Here is a 20,973-nt window from a genome sequence, read left to right as displayed (position 1 = left end):
ATCACGCCCACTTGGCTAGTATTTACCATGACCTAATGTCCAACAGCTTACCCTATGTTTGTCATCTGATTGAATGTTTCCAACACTGCTCCTTATCCTGTGCAGGTGGCTGAAACTCATTTATCAATCGATTCCCACCAGTAAATCGGAATCAGGCGAGCCCACACATATGATACTGAGCTAGAGGACTGTCCAGTTGCGCCCCTAGAACAATAATGCTGTTTCTTATAAACTACATTTTCCTTGACTTGTCATCACCTGTCCATGCAGGCAGAGAGGGAGGCAGAAGCCCAGCCGCTGCAAGTGGAAGGAAATGGCCTGTCTGTTTTTTCTCTCATGGTTAAGGCCTCGGTAACTGCATTTCTTAAATCAATGGCCTGTTTCAGCCTTTCCAAAGTACACAGTGTCCTTGACTAAAATTTTTAAGCTTAGCAGCAAGATATGGTTTACAGCTGCAAAGAGGAAAATATTAAATATGCAGGCGAGGGCTTTTTATAGTTTAACCCTTAATATAATAACGTGCATTAGGATATTCTTATTTTCATATATGCTTATGATTCTTTTTGAAAATATGCAAATAATCAACTTTAAGAATATTCTTTTTCACAGCGTTAACCCCAGGTGTGACTTGGGCTCGGAATTCTATATCAATGCAGTTAAACCCGAGTCAAACTCAGGTTGATATTTAATGATCCGCTTTCCAGTGTTAAGCCTGAATAACTCTCGGGACAGTATTCTGCTGCCATGTATTGGATGAAATAACATCATGCTGCAAAAAAATTAATATTTCTAAGTGTTTTGCCACTTTATATTAACACTATAGTAACTCAACAATATTCATGAGTGGGGTGGAGCCTTCAGCCAAAAGCACAATGGCAAATGAAAAGCTGTAAGGCCAGTTTTAAGACAAACTGAAACAGAACCGTTGCTTAAATAGAGTAAGCATGATGAGGATGTGAACTGGTCATCAGACGTTAAAACAAACCACGAAACTGACATGTGATCAGTAGAAGCATGATGAGGATGTAACTGGTCATCAGACGTTAAAACAGACCATGAAACTGACATGTGATCAGTAGCCTTCAGCCGGCCAAGTTTCAGCGATATTCAAGTTTGATCTCAGCTTCATACTACTGCTGACAATCCTGCTCCTCCTCATTGCCCACTTCTGGCTAAACCCAATCTAAAGATGTCTGTTGATCTTGACTATCCAGGCTATTTATGATTTGTTGGTGATAGTCTGGTGGAGAAAATAGTTGTTGAAATGAACCACTATGCTGAGCAGCATCGAAAAAGTCACAGTAAACCATTTGCTTCTCACAGTTGCTGGCAGCTTCTCACTACAGGAGACAACTGGGTGTTTGTCAGTCCCTTGATACTGCAGGGCATAGTGGATAAACCAGTCCTGGTATGGCACTATTTCACAAACCAGCAGTTGCACAGACACCTTTTTTAGTGAAATTCTGACTGATTTTCATTGTTCACTCATTATGAAATAACTGTCTTTCACTAATAACGATGATTTTGATGAAATCAATCATCCAGCACCGAATGGTAGATGTGTATGAGGTGTTCATCAAAAAAATTCAGAGGGTGTATGTTTCCGATCGTGACATACATAAGTCTCATAGGTTAAAGGGGAAGGCAGTCGTGGATATAGTACATCACATCTAAATGGGTGCAGTTCTGTGTCAGGTTGTACATGCTAACATGAGCGCCCAAAATTGGGCAAACCATATTTTTATTACAGCAAGCTCTGGGTACTTATGGTACCGCTAGAGGGACCAAGTCGGGTGGCAGGTACAGACAATACAGCACGGTTACATCCTCATGACATTTTGCTACATCATAGTAATATTTTTTCTTGTTGAAAAAAAATGTAATGCTCGTGGATTATTTTTCATAACGCTAAAGGAGCTAAGGAGTGCGTGTTCATGTCTCAATGAAGATTAAACCAGGTTAAACTAGTCTCATGTAATTCAGCGTGTCAATAAAATTCCATCATTTTCTTTGAAAGCAGCACTTCCTGCAGGGCTTTTAGAAAAAAATGGAGGCCGTCAAAGAACTTGTCCATGTTCTGTGTGACCCTCATCAAACCAAATTAAAACCGATTTAAGCTGCGTTAGTCAAGCTGATGAGTTTGTGGACACGTGATGTGTTCAGTGGTCTTAGCTATGTTACTCCACCTTCTGGTGTAAAACTGTTCCCGTCCTACAAGGGCTTTAGTCTATTTGCTGTAAATTATTGCTAAACTGTTACCTCAAGCACAATCTGATATTAAATATCTAAAATATAACTACATAACTATAACTAAGATAAATATTGTTGACAGCTATTGAAATGCTGATGTCAAATTTTATCAGATAGACCAGTGAACAGCTTAGACCCCAGATCTTTACAGAAGGTATCTCATTAATAGAAACTCCAAGAACACTTTTGAACAGAAAGAAGCATTAGTTTATCTTTGTGAATTTAATTGCTAATGATGGATAATTAGCACTGAATAATACACAAAAGTACCCATTACCAAAGGACTCTGTTTTCTTGTAAAGACATTTTGAGAGTGTTTGCAAACAAGGTAGAGTTTAGTGCTGAGGATGTCAAAGTCAATGTGCACTATAATGTTAATTAATTAAAACAAGCTGACCTGATGGAGAATTGAAACAATTAGGAAGGCCAGAAATACCTTAGAGCAGAAACAGCAAAGATTACGCAAGTCTAAGGTGGCAATGAATAAAATTAAATATCCACAAGTTAATGGATTTTATTTACTTAGGATGCTTCAGTAATAAATTGAAAAGGCTCAATTAAATTAAAGAGTCATGCTCATCTGGTTCCCCATGACCCTAAATTGGATTAAGCGGATTTGACAATGTTATGTTATATTATGCAATACTTATTTAATTGCTCCATTATTAACAGCATGTCAATTATGAATATGCATACCGCTCAGTGAAATCAGAGGAGTTACAGTACATTATATCATCTTGTATTTTTATATATTTTATATAGGGTGGTCCAGATCTAATTTTCATTACGCTATAACTTATTAAGTTTATTACATAGAAAATCACCCAAAAAAATCCCGGACCATCGAGAAGTGTGTGAACTGACGACATGAAGAATCGCCTTTGTGTCAAACTGGAATCATCCCCGCATAAATCAAACTCATCCAGACAATCTGGATCTGCATAATTAGATCTGGACCACCCTGTGTGTGTAAATATACTGTATATATATATATATTGTGGAGCCGACCCGGACACAGACAGGCGGACATGTTGTTAAATACCACCACACGTTTATTTACACAATATATGTACAATAATATTAATGGTCACACAGACCCAGTTCAGTCCAAATAGTGCACAAACCCCAAACACACACAGTCCTGGCCACAATATGCCTTCTCTTTGGGCCGCCTCCACTCTCCTCTCTTGCCTCGTCCTTCTTCCTCCCGACTCTAGCGCTGAATGGATGGAGACGGCCCCTTTTAAACAGTCCCCGGATGAGCCCCAGGTGTTCCCGGCATTCCTCCTCTGGCCACGCCCCAGTGTGGCGGAAGTGCCGCCTGTCCTCCTGGCAGCTCTCCGGGTGCCGTCCTAAATCTTCCCCCCAGCACTTCCTGGTGTGGCGGAAGTGCTGGGGTAACAGGTCCCCAAGGCATTGGGGTGCCTCCTGCCGGTGACCACGGGCCCCTACAGGGTGGAGCTTCCATGCCCTGTACCCGTGGCCCCCAGAGCAACCAGGAAGGCAGCCCCCACGTGATCCAAGGTGGGCTCTGACCCTCTTCCGGTCCCTCACGGCATCCCAGCCGGGTCATTGCCCCTGGCATCCCTGACAATATATATATATATATATTCATGGCATTCGTAGTCTGAATCCCAATATGATTGTATGGGTGGTTACCTACCAGGTAACGCTTGTGGTTGGTCAGCAAGTCGGCTAACATCCGCCACGGTCCCCTCTTTCAGTTGCGAGAAGCAGATCATAGAAAGGTTGAAATAGTTTACTGTCAAATAATGCAAAGAGTATGTGACGTGTTTTGCCCTAATTCTGGGCTGAGGCGTACACACTCACTGCACCCCCTCTCAGGAATCGAACCTCGGACGTCAGGGCTGAGCCCAGAATTAGGGTGAAACACGTGTTGCGTACTCTTTGCATTATTTGACAGTAAACTATTTCAACCATATATATATATACCAGCTACTTTATTAGGTACACTTTGTTAGTACCGGGTTGGACCCCCACTTGGCTTCAGAACTGCCTTAATTCTTCATGGCATAGAGTCAGCAAGGTGCTGGAAACATACCTCATGGATTTTGGTCCATAATGACATGATGGCACCACACGTGTGCTGTAGATTTGTTTGCTGCATATCCATGATACAATTCTCTCATTTCACCACATCCCAAAAGTGCTCTATTGGATTGAGATCTGCTGACTGTGGAGGCCATTTGAGCTCAGTGAACTCATTGTCACGTTCAAGAAACCATTTTGAGATGATTTAAACTTTGAGACATGGCATGTTATCCTGCTGGAAGAAGCCATCAGAAGATAGGGACACTGCAGTCATAAGGGATGAACGTGGTTAGCAACAATACTCAGGTAGGCTGTGGCATTTAAATGATGCTCAGTTGGTATTAAGTGGCACAAAGTGTGTGAAGAAAATATCCACCACACCATCACACCACCATCACCAGCCTGAACCATTGATACAAGGCAGGATGGATCCCTGCTTTCCTGTTGTTGATGCCAAAGTCTGATCCTACCATCTGAGTGTCGTAGCAGAAACTGAGACTCCTCAGACCAGGTGACATTTTTCCAATCTTCTATTGTCCAGTTTTAATGAGGCCATGTGAATTGTAGCCCCAGTTGTCTGTTCTTAGCTGACAGGAGTGTCACCCGCTGTGGTTTCCTGCTGCTGTAGCCCATCTGCTTCAAGGTTCGATTGTGTTGTGTGTTCAGAGATGCTCTTCTGCATACTTCAGTTGTTATGAGTGATTATTTCAGGTACTGTTGCCCTTCTATCAGCTTGAACCAGTCTGACCATTCACCTCTGACCCCTGGCATCAACAAGGCATTTTCACCCAGACAACTGCCGCCCACTGGATATTTACCCTTTTTCGGACCATTCTCTGTAAACTCTCGTGATGGTTGTGTGTGAAAATCTTAGTAGATCATCAGTTTCTGAAATATTCACAGCAGTTTGTCTGCAAACATCGTCTGCATTTTATTACCACAAATGTTTGTGATGTGCCATTTTTTGGAATGGCACATACTGTATCACATATCTATGGTCCACTTCTCGCAAATGAGAGGATGTGGAGGATGTTTGCAGACTGGCCGACCAACCACAAGCATTACCTGGTCTCCCAGCATTCAATTTAATAGATAACCAAGAAATAATGAATCTATTGGTATCCATTTCTTTCCATTTCTGCACCCAATATTACGCAGGTTAGAGATCAAGGCAATAGGCCACACTATATTATTTAGCAAATAGCAAACAAGAAACACATTTCTGCAGACGAATCATCCAACACTTAAAAATTTAAATGGAAGTCAGACAGAAGCTTTGCCGTAGTGACATTGTGACATTAACTGTAGGACTAGGACGGGCCAGCACATCCCGCTCTTCTAATGCTTACAATACATTAAACTAAACTGCTGGGGTTATCTTAAGCAAATGCAGTCATTACTCTCATGACATGGCCCCATTGAATTCTGCCTGCCCTCCTTCAGCCATGAAATGCCACCTTTGAACAATTAACTGGTGCACTTGATTGGTTTCAGCTTTAATTGCCTAAGTTAAGCAGCATTAAACCCTGTGAACCCAGGATAATTTATGATCCCAAATGCCACTGGCTGACGCTTCATGGCCACATTTTCTCATCTGGATCTGATAGAGCACACTTTAGGTCACATTCCAGCAGTTGCTTGTCCCAGTCGTTTCCCGGGTCATTGTCTCAGGGTCAGAGCAGTTGGATGGCCTTGACTTTTATCAGCCATTATTTCAAATGTGTATTCCCAAAGGTCCAAACTAGTGGTGTACTGCCGCGTTTCTCAGCCTTTAAGTATTTGCGACCCGAGTTTTCATAACAGTCTTAATCGCGCCCCCCACCCCCTAACTTTTTTTGAAAGGAGCCCACTAATACCAATTTGTTCATTTTTAATTAATGATATATCATAGATGCATTTATCTAACTCTATATTTATTTTCTAGTATCAGAATGTAGTTTAAGTTAGATGTATTTTTCATATTTTCGATTCTTGTTATCGTTTTTTCACATCTTCGCGCCCCCCTTTTAGTTACTTCGCGGCCCCCTAGGGGGGCCCGCCCCACAGGTTGAGAACCACTGGTGTACTGTGCTTAGTGTGGAACACATGGAAAAAGACCTTCTGTTGTTTCCAAATGGTTGCTGGGATGCACCGGACACTTTCTGTTCTAGCTTTTTGAAAACATTTACCACAACATCTTACTGTCAAACTAGTCAGCCTACTGTCCAGTATTATTATTGTTATTATTATTATTATATTCAGAGTGATTTGTGGGATAGTCCTGTTGCAACCACCTACATTGGGCCTAGGCCAAGACATAGGGCAGTTTATGTCATGTGTGTGTTTGTATGCGTGTGTTTAAGATTCAGGGGACTGTTTTTGTGTTAAGGGATTTCCTCATGATGTGACATGTATTAAAAATGTCTGCCTTCTGTAGTATTATGTGTGTGTATTGTGGCAGTAGGGGTCGCTACTGACCCCAGAACCCTCAGACAGCACTTTCAGACACCAGGTAAAAGTCCCAATAATTAATTTATTAATACAATACTGTGCACAAAGCACCTCCACCTCCACTATTCTCAATAATAAATCAATAATATACAATAAACAATCCTCCAATCCACCCAGCAGCTCCGTTACACTCGCACCCAACTTGGCTCTCTCTGCTGGGGTTTCCCATCATCCTTTTATATTTCCTTACCCGGATGTGCTTCTTTCCCTCAGTCCATGTGATTTCATAGCACTAACGGGTCAGATGAAAACTTCTTTTTCTTCAGCCCAGAAGTACTTCATTCCTTCCATCCCCATGATTAGGAGTACTTACAGGCTATAAAATGTCAATTATGTCTCCTGGCGGCCCCCACGGTATCCAGCAGGGCCGTGAAGTAAAACTCCAATGTCCATGATGCCTTGCTGGAATTCGGGGGCCCTCCATGTTGCAGGGAGGACTCCATCTAGCGGTGTGGGGGTATTGGCCGGGATGAACTGCCAGCCATATATCACAGTATTCATTTCTAAGTAACGTCTGTAGGCTTGTGTGCAGTGCATGTGGGATGACACCAGTGGTGGAGACAACAATTGGCACAACGATCACCCTGTCCATTCCCCATAAGCCACGTATTTTTTCAGTCAGTTCTTCATAATTCTGCCTTTTATTTGTGTGTGTATTTTGTACAGCAATATCAATAATATATGTAGTCACGATTTTGTTTGTCTCTCAGTGTTATGTCTGGTCTGTTATGGAGGATAGTTTTGCCTGCCAGTATAGTTCTGTCCCTTTCTAGCTTATGTGTGACATTTCGGTACTTCTACTGTGGCTTGTATGTGTCTGCTAGCATGTGCTGTAATGCCAGTTCCTGATGTCTAACGTCTGCCATCTGATTGTGTCTGTGCATGTCGTCTGTCTGTGTCAGTAGTTTACAGCCTGATGTGACATGCTGGATGTTTCTTGTTCCTAATGGCAGCCTCTGCATGTACTCTCTGTAATGTTAGCACCCTTAAGGACTGAGTTTTTGCAGTTTCTCATGTTCATCATCTGATCTTGTATGGCTAGCATACTGTAAGCCCTTCTGTCTTGCCAAACGTACCACCACAGCTTAGGCAGCAGTTTGACATAATCTTATCCACATGAGGCTTATCAGGTTCATGAGGATGTCTGCCATGGCAATGTTTTCTGGGTCCATGCTTGTATTTTAAAGTGTGTGGTTGTTATGTCCCCTGTGATGTTGTCTGTGGTATGGAGGTTTGTATTGCTTTGTGTAGCCTTGACGTATACCCTTTTTTTAATAGAATTTTCTTGAGTATACTAATCTATGTCTTTAGCAAATTCATTATGTCCATGAGACCCTGTCCTCTCTCCGCATGTGATGGAAGAGTGAGTCACACTGTGGCTGCTTTGAAGGTGCCGTTGTCTGTGATTTGCCTGTTTTGGAGCTGTTGTACGTCTGTTTGTGACCAACGTATAACTCTGAAAGAAAATGAGAGTATTGGTATGGCGCATATTTGGGTGGCGTTAATTGTGTGGCAGGCATGCAGGTCTGTTCTGAGTGTTTGTGAAGACGCGATGTACATTTTTGTGTACGAGTATATTTACTTTGTGTTGGAGCCCAAGGTATTTTTATATTTCAAGCATTGGCCAAGGCCTCAGTTTGGTTGCCATTTTCAAGTATAAACACACCTTCTCTCAGGATTCTCTTTTCTTGTTTTACATTTGTCCTGTAAAAACTCCATATGTATGTCTTATGAATATGTTTCGATTGTTTCTGGTAACTGCTGTAATTGTTTATTTGTGCCTGCTCATATCTTTATGCCATCCACATAGACAGATGTGACGGGGTGTATTGTTGCTGTTGGTTTTTGACTTTGTATTTTGTGGAGTCAGTGTGGACTGCAGTGTTGTTGTCACATACACAGAGTGCTGCGTTAGTATTAATATTGTCGGACTATTCATTAATCTAAACGTGCTTATTATTAAAGCACAACATTCTCAAACCCACTTCATTCAAATCAGAATCTTTCATTACATTGGATTCGGGGCAGAAATCAGCCTGATACAGGGTGCCAGAGCATTTCAAAAGCCACTCACACTTACACTGGTCATAGTTACTCAGGAACATTGGAGAAAAACTTGAGTGAAATCCAACACAAATACAGGGAGAATTTGATAAGGTTGTACATTGACATAATTCCATATTCAAAACATAAACACTAGAGCTTTGTTGGGCTGAATGGCCTGTTCTCATCCAGACTGTTTTAATGTTCTAACAAGGTAGCAGGGCTAAGCACTGTGCCCTCAGGCATCACTTCCATCCATCCATCAAATATACTTGCTCACTCCACCACATATATGTCTTCTTCTTATGTGGTTTCCTGCTGCTGTAGCCCATCTGCTTCAAGGTTCGATTGTGTTGTGTGTTCAGAGATGCTCTTCTGCATACTTCAGTTGTAACGAGTGATTATTTCAGGTACTTCTTCTTATTTGTACTATTGTTATTATTAGTTTTATTTTTAAAGTGACAGTCTTAATTTTTTAATTCAATTCCTGGTTGCAGTGATCCTTTTGATGACTCAGCAGCTTGGAGTGAAAAGCAGGAACCAACCCTGGACAAATGACAAATGGGTCCAGTGCATTGCAGGACTCTATCACACCCTCCTTTTTGTTTTTGTTTTTTTGTTAATTTTTTTTTTTATATAAAAAAATGACATCCCATATGATCAAGTCGTATACAGCAAAGAAGAAGATCAAGTCAAAGTTAAAAAAACAGAATTCAACACCCCACATCCTCTTTTTTGAAACAATACAGACTTGTCATGGTTATTATTATTATTATTATTAACAATTACAACAACAATAATAATAATAATAATAATATTCTGAGTAAGTGTGCCCTAAGAGGAGCTGGCACTCTCTCCAGGATTGGCTCCTGTTTTGAGCCCAAAACTTCTAATATAAGTGCTGACCCTAATAACCAAGCATATACTGGATTGTGCAGATTTAATTAATGTTTTTATTTTATTATTATTATTATTATTATTATTATTGCCACAATTTTCTTGAATATGCAGTATTACTATATTAGATGAAAAGGGGTATTAAAAGGACTGTTAAGTACAAGATTGTGTATGGATTTACTATTATTATTGTTATTGCCATCTCTTTCTGTAGTCCATTATTATATTGGTTTCAACAGACACTAAAAGGATTGCTAAGTGAAGTGCCATGAGCTGATTTAAGGAATGCCAGCGTGATGTTAGCACAGAATGTTAAAGACTTGTTCTTTTCCCTTCCAGAGACCACCCCTTCTCAAGCATCACCATCTGCAAAGCCACAGGTTGGCGACACATTAGGAGGCAGTTCAGCAGCATTGACGCTGTCAGCAAATCTTTTCATAACTTGCATCATTGTCTTGATTATCTGGTAAGAATTTTTAAAGATTTATGTTTTACTCGTTAAATTTGATCAAATGTAAAAAAAATGACAAAACCTTACCAAAAAAAAGAATAGATTCACCTGTAGCACATTGCTTAACAATATAACTAAAGGTCTATGGACGGTGTGATTTTTGTGAGCGAATGAATGAGTGCTGAAGGAGTGCAGTGGAGCCGTTTGCTTTCCTCCTTTTCTTCTGCATTATCATCCTTCCAGATCCTTGATTTTCACATATCCCTAATCCTTAAGTGACTGCATTATTTTTAATCTCAAAACTACATATTGTTTATTTATTATTGGACTGATGCCTTCATCCAAGGTGATGTACAACATCTGAGATACGACTGGTTACATTTCTTTTATTTTTCCAGTTGGAGCACAGGCAGGTGAAGTGACTTGCTCAGTGTTACATGGTGTCAGCAGTGGGATTTAAACACATAACCTCAGGGCTTGATGACATATCTCCTGCCTTGTTTCTAGGATGTAATTGAAGCAACACGATATAAATTAGAGTAGCTAATACTATTATTCAGAAGTAAGGACTGCAGTTTAGTAATCATCGTAAAGTGTTTTATTAACACAAACAACTGTAAATACATTTCAACATATACTACTAAGCACACGATGCAACTATTTTCAAATTGCAAAAAAAAAAAAACATCAAGACACTACTTGGAAGTTTTGAGCCCCTTGTGTGACTTTGCTAAGGTCTCTTCTTGAACTCAAGAGGGAGACACTTGTGAGACCACCAGGGTATTTTGTCTCAAGAAAAAATCTGAGAAGCACGAGACTAAAGAACATGTCACCATTTTATTTCTTTCTGATATTATTGTTGTCTAGGATTTTTCATTTCTGTGGGTAGGACTTCAAATGGGCTTCGACCAGCACTGACTGATTGATAAAAGGATACGTGAGCAATAAACCCAAGACACACAACAAACGTTCAAGCACTCATTGTGGTGGCGATATTTTAATATTTTACATCAGAGGTCCATGACTGTCAGCCCTCTGGTAATTGCAATCAGAAGAAAGGAAACTTGTCACCAGAGCAGACTAGCATGTGTCAAGGTGTCATGAAAAGTGCCTGTTATTCATATTTTACTGGAGTTGATTATAAGTTTTAAAGTATTTTAAAGCAACCATTCTTGAGGTTACTTGACTCTCGTTAACTTCACAGAGTTCATTTGCAGGTCACTCCATGGCTTGTCCGACTCCAAGGCTTGTCTGTTTTAACTGTACTTCAGACTCAACGTTATCAGAGTACTGAGTCTCTTTTCTATGCAACATAGATTTGAATTTTTAATCCCATCGCGTCACCAGCCACAAATCTCAAACTGCTTATGATTCATTGTTAAAATATCCATTTTATGCCTTAAAATAAGTAAAACTATTTCTAATGCATGTGTGCCCTTCATTCTTCCACAATGGCGCCTAATACACTGTGCATGCTTTTAATCAGCACTGAGCAGAATAATCTAAGCTACAAATCAACATGAAATGTAAAATGGGGACTGAGTGAGGACAGCATATGTCTAATAAAAGCCTCTCTGTTCAGCCGAAAAATAAAAGGCTCCACATTGTTAGCGACCGAACACCCCTTCACTTGTTCACATTTTGCAGTGCTGCAGCCTTGCAATGAAATTGTTTAAATTAATTTTTTCCCTCATCAAGTAACTCTCAGTACCCCAGAATAGCAAAGCAAAAATAAGATTCTAGAAATGTTTGCCAATATATTAAAAATAAAAAACTGAAATATCCCATAGACACAAGTATTCAAACACTTTACTCAGTACTTCGTTGAAGCCCCCTAGGGTTTCCAGCCTGGAGTCTTCTTGAGTACGATGAGATAGCTTTACATACCTGCCTTTCTTCTCTGTAGAGCCTCTTGAGCTCGATCAGGTTGAAATGGAGGCCATCAGTGAACAGATCTCTCCAGAGATGTCCAGACTCTGGCTCGGCCTCTCAAAGACATTCCCAGATTGGTTGTCTCTAAGCACCTTGTGTGCTTTGATCTCTTGGAAGGTGAACCTTAGGGCCAGTGTGACATCCAGAGCACTCTGAAATAGTATGTAACGAGGCAAGAAAAAGGTTTGGGCATCGACCTCGCATACTTGAAAAAATTAACAAAGGTTTGCGTAAAAACACAGAACAAGAGTAGTCTTCATAGACTTAGTGCAAGGCGAGACTTACTTGATACAGAAGGAATGGCGGTTTTATAGTTGGCAAGGAGGAAGAGGCGTTTCATCCAGAAGTGAGGTCAGGAGTGGGATTGGATGGGAGGTCTTTTGGCCTGTAACCCCAAGTAGAGTCTATGGAGGAACCACAAGTGAAGTTAAGCAAGTTTTCCTTCTGAGAATCTATAGAGGAAGGAGAAAAAGTGTTAGTGCGCTCTGCCAACCCTTGATCTGTCGGGGCATAAAATGCACCAGAGGTTCTCACCTTGAAAGAAGGCTCTGGGAGTCGAAGGATAGGCAAGCAGAGTACTTAGCTTTATTGCAATAATCAATAACACGGACTCAACACAATTAAGCCAAACCGAGTTGAGCCCCGAACAAGACAAAAATCACAGTTTATAAACTCATTTCTTATCATTTCGACCTCAATCAAAACAGCTCATTCGTTGCTTATCCTGACTCCCTACTCCAGCTGGCCTCTTTCAAGTCCTCTTGGAAACCACCAATATTTCTCGTGTTTTGCCATACATTATCTTTTATCGCCTCCCTTATTTCTTAGCTGGCTTTTAACCAGCAGACTTCGTTCCCTTTTTCCGACCTCAGACTGTCTCAATTCATTATTCTCCCCCTTCTCCATCCTTTTAGTTTATTAAATATTGGTGGTTTCGCTCTGAGCTTAATTAAAAAGAAATATGGCATATGCCTTTTTTTAACTATTTGCTTGGCATACCTGATTCGTGTGAAAGCTCACACTAAGTTTAATGCTTATAAAAGACCATAGTAAGTTTTATATCTAATTATGCTAATACATGAATATAGGACTTTTTATTTCCCATAAATCCAACATACAAACACATTGAGTCAAGCCCCTTGACTGCCTCCCATGCACACGTGTGCGACAAGTTTCATTAACGATATTATTGCATTTTTCTCCATTCATCTTACCCACAACCCTGACTAATCTCGCCATCCCTGCTGCTGAAAAATAACCCGAAGGCATGATGCTGCCACCACCATGCTTCAGTGTTGCAATGGCACAGCACAGGTGATGAGCAGTATCTGGTTTCCTCCAAACATGACTCTTAGAACTGAGGCCAAACAATTCAGTCTTAGTTAAACTGAACAAGATAATCTTGTTGCTCATAGTGTGACGTCCTTTAGGTGCCTTTTTGCAAATTCCAAGCAGGCTTTCATGTGTCATCTGGCCACCATGCCATAAAGCTTACATTTGTGGAGTGCTGCAGTGGTGGGTGTCATTCTGGATGTTTCACCCATCTCCACACACACACTCCCCTCGATTTGGGGGACCATTCCTGAGGGGCCACGGTGGCTGCAGGTTTTTGTTCTAACCCAGTTGCTCTATAAGTAGCACTTATTGCTCAAGTAACATTTCTCCTTCATTTTAGTTGTCTCGTGTGTTAAGATTTTTAACCCTTATTGCTTATTTTAGTCTTAAACAGTTGTATTCTCAGTTTTTAATTGCCATTTACTAGCAATAAAAGGAAAATGACAAAAGCATTGTCAAAACGGCATTTCTCCATTTAGCTTGAAAAACATGAAGGACTGAGAATTACTCATCCATTTTAGACTTCAAATCATTTGGACGATATCCTTAGCAAAGAGAAAAAAATCTAGGATATGAGAACAACCTGACATGGCAGAGTTAAAGCACTAAAAACCCAGTCAGTCAGTCAGTCATTATCCAACCCGCTTATATCCTAAAACAGGATCACGGGGGTCTGCTGGAGCCAATGCCAGCCAACACAGGGCACAAGGTAGGAACAAATCCCGGGCAGGGCGCCAGCCCACGGCAGGACACACACACCATGCACACACTAGGGACAATTTAGGATTGCCAATGCACCTAACCTGCATGTCTTTGGATGGTGGGGAAAAAACAGAGCACCCAGAAGAAACCCACACAGACAATGGGAGAACATGCAAACTCCACACAGGCAGGACCAGGGAAGCAAACCAAGGTCTCCTTACTGTGAGGCAGCAGCGCTACCCACTGTGCCACTGTGCTACCTGCACTAAAAACCCAAGAAATTAAATTATTGACAAGGATTGTTTTCTAATTAAGCAACTGGAACAAAAACCTGCAGCCACTGCTGCCCTCCAGGACTGACTTTGCCCACTGCAGTCTAGAAGATCTTCTTAAGATCTGCCAGGAAGAATGGGATCAACTGTCCAAATCTAGCTGTGCAAAGCTTGTGGAGACTTACCCAGGAAAACTCGAAGCTGTCAAAGGGGCTTCTACAAAGTACTGAACTAAGAGTCTGAGTACATCTATGAAAGAGAAAGTTCAGTTTTTGATTTTCAATAAATTTGAAAACTTTTCTGAACACGTTTTCACTTTGTCATTATGGCTTATTGAATGTAGACTGATGGGCAAAAATGGCAAATGTATCCATTTAAAATGAATTGTACAACACAATAAAGTGTGCAGAAAGTGAAGTGAAGATGCTTTTTGAACTCACTGTAATTATCACCGTTGGGATATACTGTTGGAGAAGTTGGAGTATCCAGAACAAAAATAAAAATCTCCTGGACATGGAAACAGACAGCAGCCGATCCAGGACTTAGGCCCAGATAACTGCGGTTGTGATGCAGGAATGTTTATTACAGCAATGAGGGAGGACTTGTGACACGATACTCACGCCAATGCAAAAGAATAAACAAATAAACACTTAAATAAATAAAGAAAATTACATGACACCACTACTCTTTAATTTAATATTGTTTTGTATCAGTATGCTGCTGCTGGAGTATGTGAATTTCCCCTTGGGATTAATAAAATATCTACTGTATCTATCTATCTATCTATCTATCTATCTATCTATCTATCTATCTATCTATCTATCTATCTATCTATCTATCTATCTATCTATTATATAGTGCCTTTCATATCTATCTATCTATCTATCTATCTATCTATCTATCTATCATATAGTGCCTTATCTATCTATCTATCTATCTATCTATCTATCTATCTATCTATCTATTATATAGTGCCTTTCATCTATCTATCTATCTATCTATCTATCTATCTATCTATCTATCTATCTATCTATCTATCTATCTGCTGGCTCCGCTGCATTGGCTTCCTTCAAAGTCTGTGATGCATTGACTGTGTATAAATATGATTTACTAATATGGTATATTACTACTATTACTAATACTGCTGTATATGAATACAGTTTACTAAGGACCCATAAGTGATTGGTGCAGGCCCTAATGTTTTTCTCTTTTGTTTCTGTTTCAGATTTCCGTATTGCATTCCTGTGGAATTGTAAAAATGTCTTCTCTTTCTATTTTGCACATGTTTAAATGGATATCGTGCATTAATACGTCAGAATAAATTTCTTTAGAATAAAGACTCCAATTCAAAATTCATCAAATCAATGGATAAGGGAATAATAATACAAAAAAAAATGTGCCCAAAACATTTCTTAAACGCAGAACACAGTGTGCCAGGAAAGCAACAAGTCTTATGCAGCCACGAATGATGTGACACCCGACATTTGCTTTAGCATGACAACGGTTTTTATTTGCTCTTCACCTGCCACTGGAAAAAAAAAAATCTCCAATAAATAAATTCAGCGATAACTCCAATCACATACAGCTAACTCATCATGCCAAAGACTCGTCATCGACACTGCTTACCCATAATGCTCTGCTTTCCGGAACTTGCGCTGTGCCTGTGTACTTACAAAACAAAACAAAACACAATCAAACGAAACAAACACCAACGTAGATGACAAGGAAATCAATTGCCAAGATCGCCGAAGAAACCGAACTGTAATTTTGTTTTTAAGAGGAGGAGGATTTATTATACTTCTCTCGTGAATGTTTTAAAATGTGTTTTTGTACTTCTAAGATATGTCATGATATGGAATCTCCAGGCCTAACAAAAAATGATATTTAACATGCCTGATATGGACTGCATTTTTTGTTTTTTTAATTAAGAAGCAATATATGCTAGTCACGTCATCATGTAACGGTATGGTGCTTATACATAGCTTCTTCTTTTTTTGCTTTAAAAGTTAATATAAAAATGACCTTTGCCGTTTTTCCTTTAAAATGCCAATTTTAAGATTTTGATTTTTTTTTTTTTGATCCATTACAGTTTCAAAATTATGTTAATCAAGAAGTATTGCTGTGATTATGTATTTCTTTATTATTAAATGATATACTTATAGAAGCTTAGTTTTACATGATTATAAGTGCTTAATTCATATTTTGTAAACAATAATACGTATCTTTAACATGAGAAATTTATTATTTAATAATGTATGTATTAGCATTAGATAATTGTAACATGTTGTATCTGGATTTTTATAGATGTATATAAAAGAGAGATTGTTCATTAAATGTGGCCATTTCATGGTGAAAGCTTGTTTGGTTTAATGCTATGTTGGGATGGAACTTCATTAATTAGGAAAACTGAAACACATGGGTTGTATATGATTTGGTTTCAGTTAAGCTCCTTGGTGTTATCCCAATTCTACGTATAAACGGTTAATCCTGAACAGTACTTGGGTTAACAGAATATGATGAGATATGGAGCCCAACAAATGCTCAGGACAGTATTCTGCTGCCATCTTGTGCATGAAATAACACCATACTGCAAAAAATGATGAATTTTGCCTTGCGTTGTGCTACTCTATGGAAGCTCATTAATATTTATGAGTGGGGCGGAGATTTCAACAAAAACAAGGTTAATCGCAAGCATTACTTAGGTTAACCAAATCTGATGAGATTTGGACCCTGGAAAATGCTCAGGACGGTATTCTGCTGCCATCTAGTGTATGAAATAACACCATACTGCAAAAAAAGTTTGAATTTTTCTTTGTGTTCTGCTATTCTATGGTAATTCATCAATATACACGATTAGGGTGGGGCTTTTAACATAATAAAAAAACAGAGTGGTGTTACTCATTGTAGTTCATTTTCTCAAGGTGATTGTCATTTTTCTCATAGGTTTCTTTCAAATGCACAGAATGAGTAGGAGGCATTGACGTGTATTAGGCTTTGTTTAGATAAGTTTATAAATTCTCCATTCTTCTGCCAAGTTTCTGCAGTATGTCCTTACATTAGTGCAGTAAATAAAAGGATACAAATTCTTTTAATGTGCTGTTAACTCTTCCTCTCTGTTTGGACATCAGAAGAACGTTGTGTCTGGATGGCATCCGTTTGGACCTCTGACGGCTTCACATGATGCTACCTGCTGCTGGGACTCATCGCTGGTTCAGTTCCAGCTATATGTTGAACTTATTGTCAAATAAAATAACTATTTTGCTGTAGATTATAATATAAGAAAATATTACATTCAAATAAATTATCATTAAAATAAAATATTGATATTTAACTAATTATAGTGCAAACAAAAACTATAATTGAAAGCTAAAAATGTTTTGTGAAAAAAAGGTTACATGATGAAAAAAATATAGTTTGCATTTTTGAATTCAGCGGCCCAAAAATATCTAAAACATCTCACATGAAATAATCTTTTCAACGTATACCTGTTTTAATTTCTGGACTTAGAATATAAATTAATTACATGAGTTTTAAAACATTGTGATGAAAAAAGTAAACTTTACCAAGTGTCATTACGGCATTAAAATGTTATGAGTAGTACAGGCCATTTCAGCCCAACAAACTCACCAGTCCTGTTCACCTAAATTCTGCAAAGAGATCAAGTTGAGATTTGAAGGTCCCTAAAGTCCTACTCTTCACCGCCCTACTTGGTCATTCATTCCATGTGTCTGCCATTCTTTCTGTAAAGAAACACATTCTGACAGCTGTGCAAAATTTATATGGATTTGTTGAAGAATCCACCTTAATAAGAGGACAAGTGTCTATGTGTGCATCTGGGTATCTGTGTGTCCTTCTAGTTGCTATGTCTTTCTTACAAACCATTTGGTATGGAATTAATTAAAGCAGTGCTAATGTTTGGGGTGCACCATCTGTTGGAAAGAAAAGGGCAATGCATTTTATTACTGCTTGAATTACAGAAAAACATTTCAACAGATGCACTGCAAATGTTAACGCTGAATACGTCCAACTCCCAGATGGACAAAAATCAACTTAGTAAAAGGACAAGTGTCTGTGTGTGTCCAGTTGCTAAGGATATGAAGAAAAGTTTAAAAATAGCCAAAACAGCCGAAAGCCAATACATAAAATTGATAATCATTATCATTATTTCTAGGTGTAAAAATGTGCATATGATATTAATATATATATATACAGTATATATATATATATATATATATATATATATATACAGTGGAACCTCAGTTCACGACCATATTTCGTTCCAGAACTTTGGTCGTAAACCGAGTTGGTCGTGAACCAAAGCAGTTTCCCCCCTTAGGATTGTATGTAAATACAATTAATCTGTTCCAGACCGTACAAACTGTATGTAAAGATTAAGCACAAATATAGTTAATTACACCATAGAATGCACAGTGTAATAGTAAACTAATGTAAAACATTGAATAACACTGACACAAAACACCCAGGCTCCCTGCTCAGCTACACAAGCTGGCTCGCTCGCTCTCTCCCTCTCTCTCTCTGTAGCACACACACCACCAAAGCCCCTCCCTCCCTCCGCTACAGGAGCAGGCTGGTTCACGCTCTCTCTCTCTCTCTGTAGCACGAGCACGCACACACACACACCACCCACCCCCTATCCTCCCCCCCATCCCTTCCCTGTCAGCTGCCCGCTCTCTCTCTCTCTCTCTCTCTCTCTGCTCGCGGAGCATTTTTTTAAAAATGAGTTTTAAGCACAGTGGAAAAAAGGAACATTAGAACAAATACGAAGTTCATGCAAAAACCAACTCACAAGCAACCAAAAAAGTAAGATTGCAGGAGATCACGCTATTAAACTTAAAGCCTGATCGCTGTAAACACTGTTCTTAAAATGAGTTTTAAGCACAGCGGAAAAAAAGGAACAAATCCGAAGTGCATGCAAAAACCAACCACAAGCAACCAAAAAAGTACTGTGACAAGATCACTCTATTTTAGTCTAACATTCCAATCGCTGTAAACACTTTTTATAAAATGAGTTTTAAGCACAGCGGAAAACAAAGAGAACATTTGAAAAAAGAGAAAAGTAACATTGCAACAAATCGCGTTATGAACTGAAAAATTGACTTTTGAAAAATCCGTAATACAAAAACCACCAAGAAAACTAACCTTGCATGAAACGAGTTCTGGTATGAAGTGTTTTCCTTCAGGTGTTTTCTCTCTTGTGATTTCTTGGGTTTCTGGTGCTTTTAGCTGGTGGGAGTGAACGCCTCATGCAGCCATTTCAAAAACAAAGTCCTTGTGACCCAACCCTTCATGTTTGCTGGCAGTCTGGCTTTGTTTACATTGTGTTGCTTGAAAGCACGAGGGTTCTCAGATTGGTAAATGAGTCAACTGGTAAACAGTTTTTCCACCTCTTGTAATTTCTTTCTTTACTTCGATTTCAATTTTCTTCAAAACTTTCTTCTCACCACTCTTCACTTGCTTAGAAGCCATATGAAATACTCTAGAGCACAAACAGAGTGCACATCTGACTGAACATAATGAAAAAGGAGCGGCTTTGCTCGCTTTCTCTCTCTCTCTTTCTCTCTCAGCCTGCCAGTGGTGGGGGGATGGTCCGCTTGCACTTACTGGCTGCAGATAGGCAGGCAAACACGTGCAGCAATCTCCTCCTCCTCCCCCCCCTCCCCAGCAGGCACGTGCTCACTCGCTCGCTCTTGCTCTCTCTCTCTCTCTCAGCTCAGCTCACGCAGGCAAGGGAAACTGGCTTGTTCGTACTGAGTGTGTGCTTGTGAACCGAGGCAAAAGTCTGGCGAGCTTTTTTGGTCATGAACCGAGTTGTACGTGAACCGAGACGTTCATGAACCGAGGTTCCACTGTATATATATATATACATATATATATATATTACTAGAAAATACCAAGGCCAGAGCGGTGAAGTACTGCCCCAAAATTTTTATTAAGAAGAAAATTAAACCTTTTTAAACTGAGGGAAAATATACCAATAATTATTTGTTAAGGATCTCTTTGTATACCACATTGTGAGTTCGGCCCTCTGGTTGTAATATGACCAAGCTGTGCGCTGAGCTTACTCTTGAGCATGTAACGTACAGTTGGCCATGTGAACATTAATCTTGTTTCAAATCTCACAGCTTGGATTGCTGCTGTCATAATCGGTTTGAGTTTCATGGTTTGTTTCAATTACGACAGTATTTGTAGGACTTGTGTTGAAGTGACATTCAGCATCTGTCAGGCGTTGTAAGAATACAACCAGTTTCATCGATAACTTCACATCCAGCTTTTGAGAGTTTAAACATTCATAAACATCAAAGTGTCCACTACTGAAATTGTCACCTGTGAATCTAAGATGTTTAAGAGGCATTGGCGGTTGTCCAAAGATGTAAAATATTTGGCCATTTTGGTACACTTGAAAGCGACAACCGAACAATTCAGCGGCAGCCATCAACTCACATGCAGATGCATAGGTGAAGGGCTTAAGCATTTCACTCTTCTAGTGCTCCTGTGTAGTATAATTATCTCCTGTACCGTCATCAGTCC

At 39.6% G+C, this 20,973-nt stretch overlaps 1 protein-coding gene across 2 annotated transcripts in view; it reads left to right on the top strand.

Moving 5' to 3' along the window:
* cntfr (ciliary neurotrophic factor receptor) overlaps positions 1 to 16,450 on the top strand; it is a 734,458-nt gene extending 718,008 nt beyond the window's left edge. For both annotated transcript variants that reach the window (XM_039759654.1, XM_039759655.1), the window contains 2 exons: positions 10,072 to 10,198; positions 15,650 to 16,450. In XM_039759654.1, coding sequence (XP_039615588.1) covers positions 10,072 to 10,198; position 15,650 — 128 coding nt within the window. In that variant the 3' untranslated portion in view covers positions 15,651 to 16,450. The remainder of the gene's footprint in view (positions 1 to 10,071; positions 10,199 to 15,649) is intronic.
* The last annotated feature ends 4,523 nt before the right edge of the window (positions 16,451 to 20,973 follow it).

This window comes from Polypterus senegalus, chromosome 7, assembly GCF_016835505.1.
Source record: "Polypterus senegalus isolate Bchr_013 chromosome 7, ASM1683550v1, whole genome shotgun sequence".
Classification (NCBI taxonomy): domain Eukaryota; kingdom Metazoa; phylum Chordata; class Cladistia; order Polypteriformes; family Polypteridae; genus Polypterus; species Polypterus senegalus.
Note: the sequence above shows the minus strand (reverse complement) of the source record. Positions and strands in the feature narration are given on the sequence as shown.